This window comes from Mauremys mutica, chromosome 13 (genome assembly GCF_020497125.1).
Source record: "Mauremys mutica isolate MM-2020 ecotype Southern chromosome 13, ASM2049712v1, whole genome shotgun sequence".
Taxonomy (NCBI): Eukaryota; Metazoa; Chordata; order Testudines; family Geoemydidae; genus Mauremys; species Mauremys mutica.
The window spans coordinates 50,497,025-50,498,429 of NC_059084.1; the positions used below are offsets into that span (position 1 = coordinate 50,497,025).

Consider the following 1,405-nt stretch of genomic DNA (forward strand, 5'->3'; position numbering starts at 1 on the left):
CCTTGCTATCTCTTTCCGTATTTCTCTTTCCCATCCGGAGGGGAGGGACTGGATTTGTTTGTGTGTTTCCCCGAAAAGCCCTTAGAAGATCCAGGATACTTCATTTTGCTGGACAAGCGCTGCTAGCACTTTTGTAAATGTTGCCATCAGGGCGCTGGTGCGTGTCACTAGGCTCATGATCCTCCTGTTCGTGGCATCACCTTGATGCAAATATACATAAGAAGTTCGCTCAGATTCCGTACCCGCCTCCCCTTTGCATTTTCTTTCCACTTACATGGAGCGTTATGGGGAAGGGGGAGAGGAGACTCTCAGCTCTTTCGGTTCAAATTGTGAAAATTAAGTGGACAGAATCCGCTTCCCCTTTTTGTGCCAGTCCCGCTCTGCTCTGTGTCACTGTGTCTCTGGCGCAGTAATAGGTGCCGGTGTCCGCAGCTGTCAGCGAGCGGAGCTGCAGGGAGAACTGGTTCTTGGAAGTGTCTTGTGTGATGGTCGTTCGACTCTGCAGAGCGCTGGCGTAGTTAGTGTACCACTGACTCGAACTGTAGTAAATGCGTCCCACCCATTCCAGCCCTTTCCCCGCGGGCTGCCGGACCCAGTGCCAGGCCGCGCTGGTGCTAGAAACCGAGTCTCCGGAGATGGTACAAGTGAGTGTCAGGGACTCCCCGGGTTTCACCGCTCCCGAGCCCGTTTCCCGCAGCTGCACTTGGGAGAGGACACCTGGGAAGGAAACACAGAAATGAACCAGTGAGCCAGGCCCCTGTCCCCTGGGAGCGGGGAACATGTGAAAATAAAACACCCCGAGACCGTACCTAAGGGAGTGAGGCGCCCAACTGCCACTAAATTCCATTGGGATCCCTGCACCTAATTCCCTTGGTCTCATTTGAACAGCGCTTCTTCTGCAGTCACTGCAGCAAGGAACCCTCGTGACCCCCAATAGACACGTACCTAAAGGGGCCACCAGCATGAACAGGAAAATCCGCAGCAGGTTCATCTTAAGTGAAGGTGCAAACGGTTCCCAGCAGCGAGGCCCTGGCAGTTCTGTGTCTGAGGGGAGTCTGAGGCTCCTCCAATCAGGGGTTTGTATTTAAACAGGAACCCTCCGGGGCAGGGATTTGCATGCGAGTTTCACAAGGCGACTATAAGCGATGACCGGGTGCGAGCTCTGTCAGCACATGAGGATCTCTCCCTGGGGTGCGTGTCCCCCTAAGACAGTGAGTTCAGCTCAGAAAATTGTGAAGCCTCCTAAGGCGTATGGACGCCCTAACTCAATTTAAATAAACAGCATTTGGTCGTTTAACACTCGTGAAGGTGTGTGAGATTCTCAGCCACATATAAGCGCAGGACAGCGCCTTCTTAGCACCGGAGGGATGTTTGGGAACGGGAAATGTAACCTCCTCTCTTGTGG

General features: G+C 53.5%; 1 gene segment (V, D, J or C); it reads right to left on the reverse strand.

The window, feature by feature from the left end:
- Positions 1–322: 322 nt before the first annotated feature.
- LOC123347600 lies at positions 323–991 on the reverse strand. The segment is given in 2 exon segments: positions 323–717; positions 946–991. Coding segments are annotated over 2 exon segments (441 nt in total).
- Between the last annotated feature and the right edge of the window lie 414 nt (positions 992–1,405).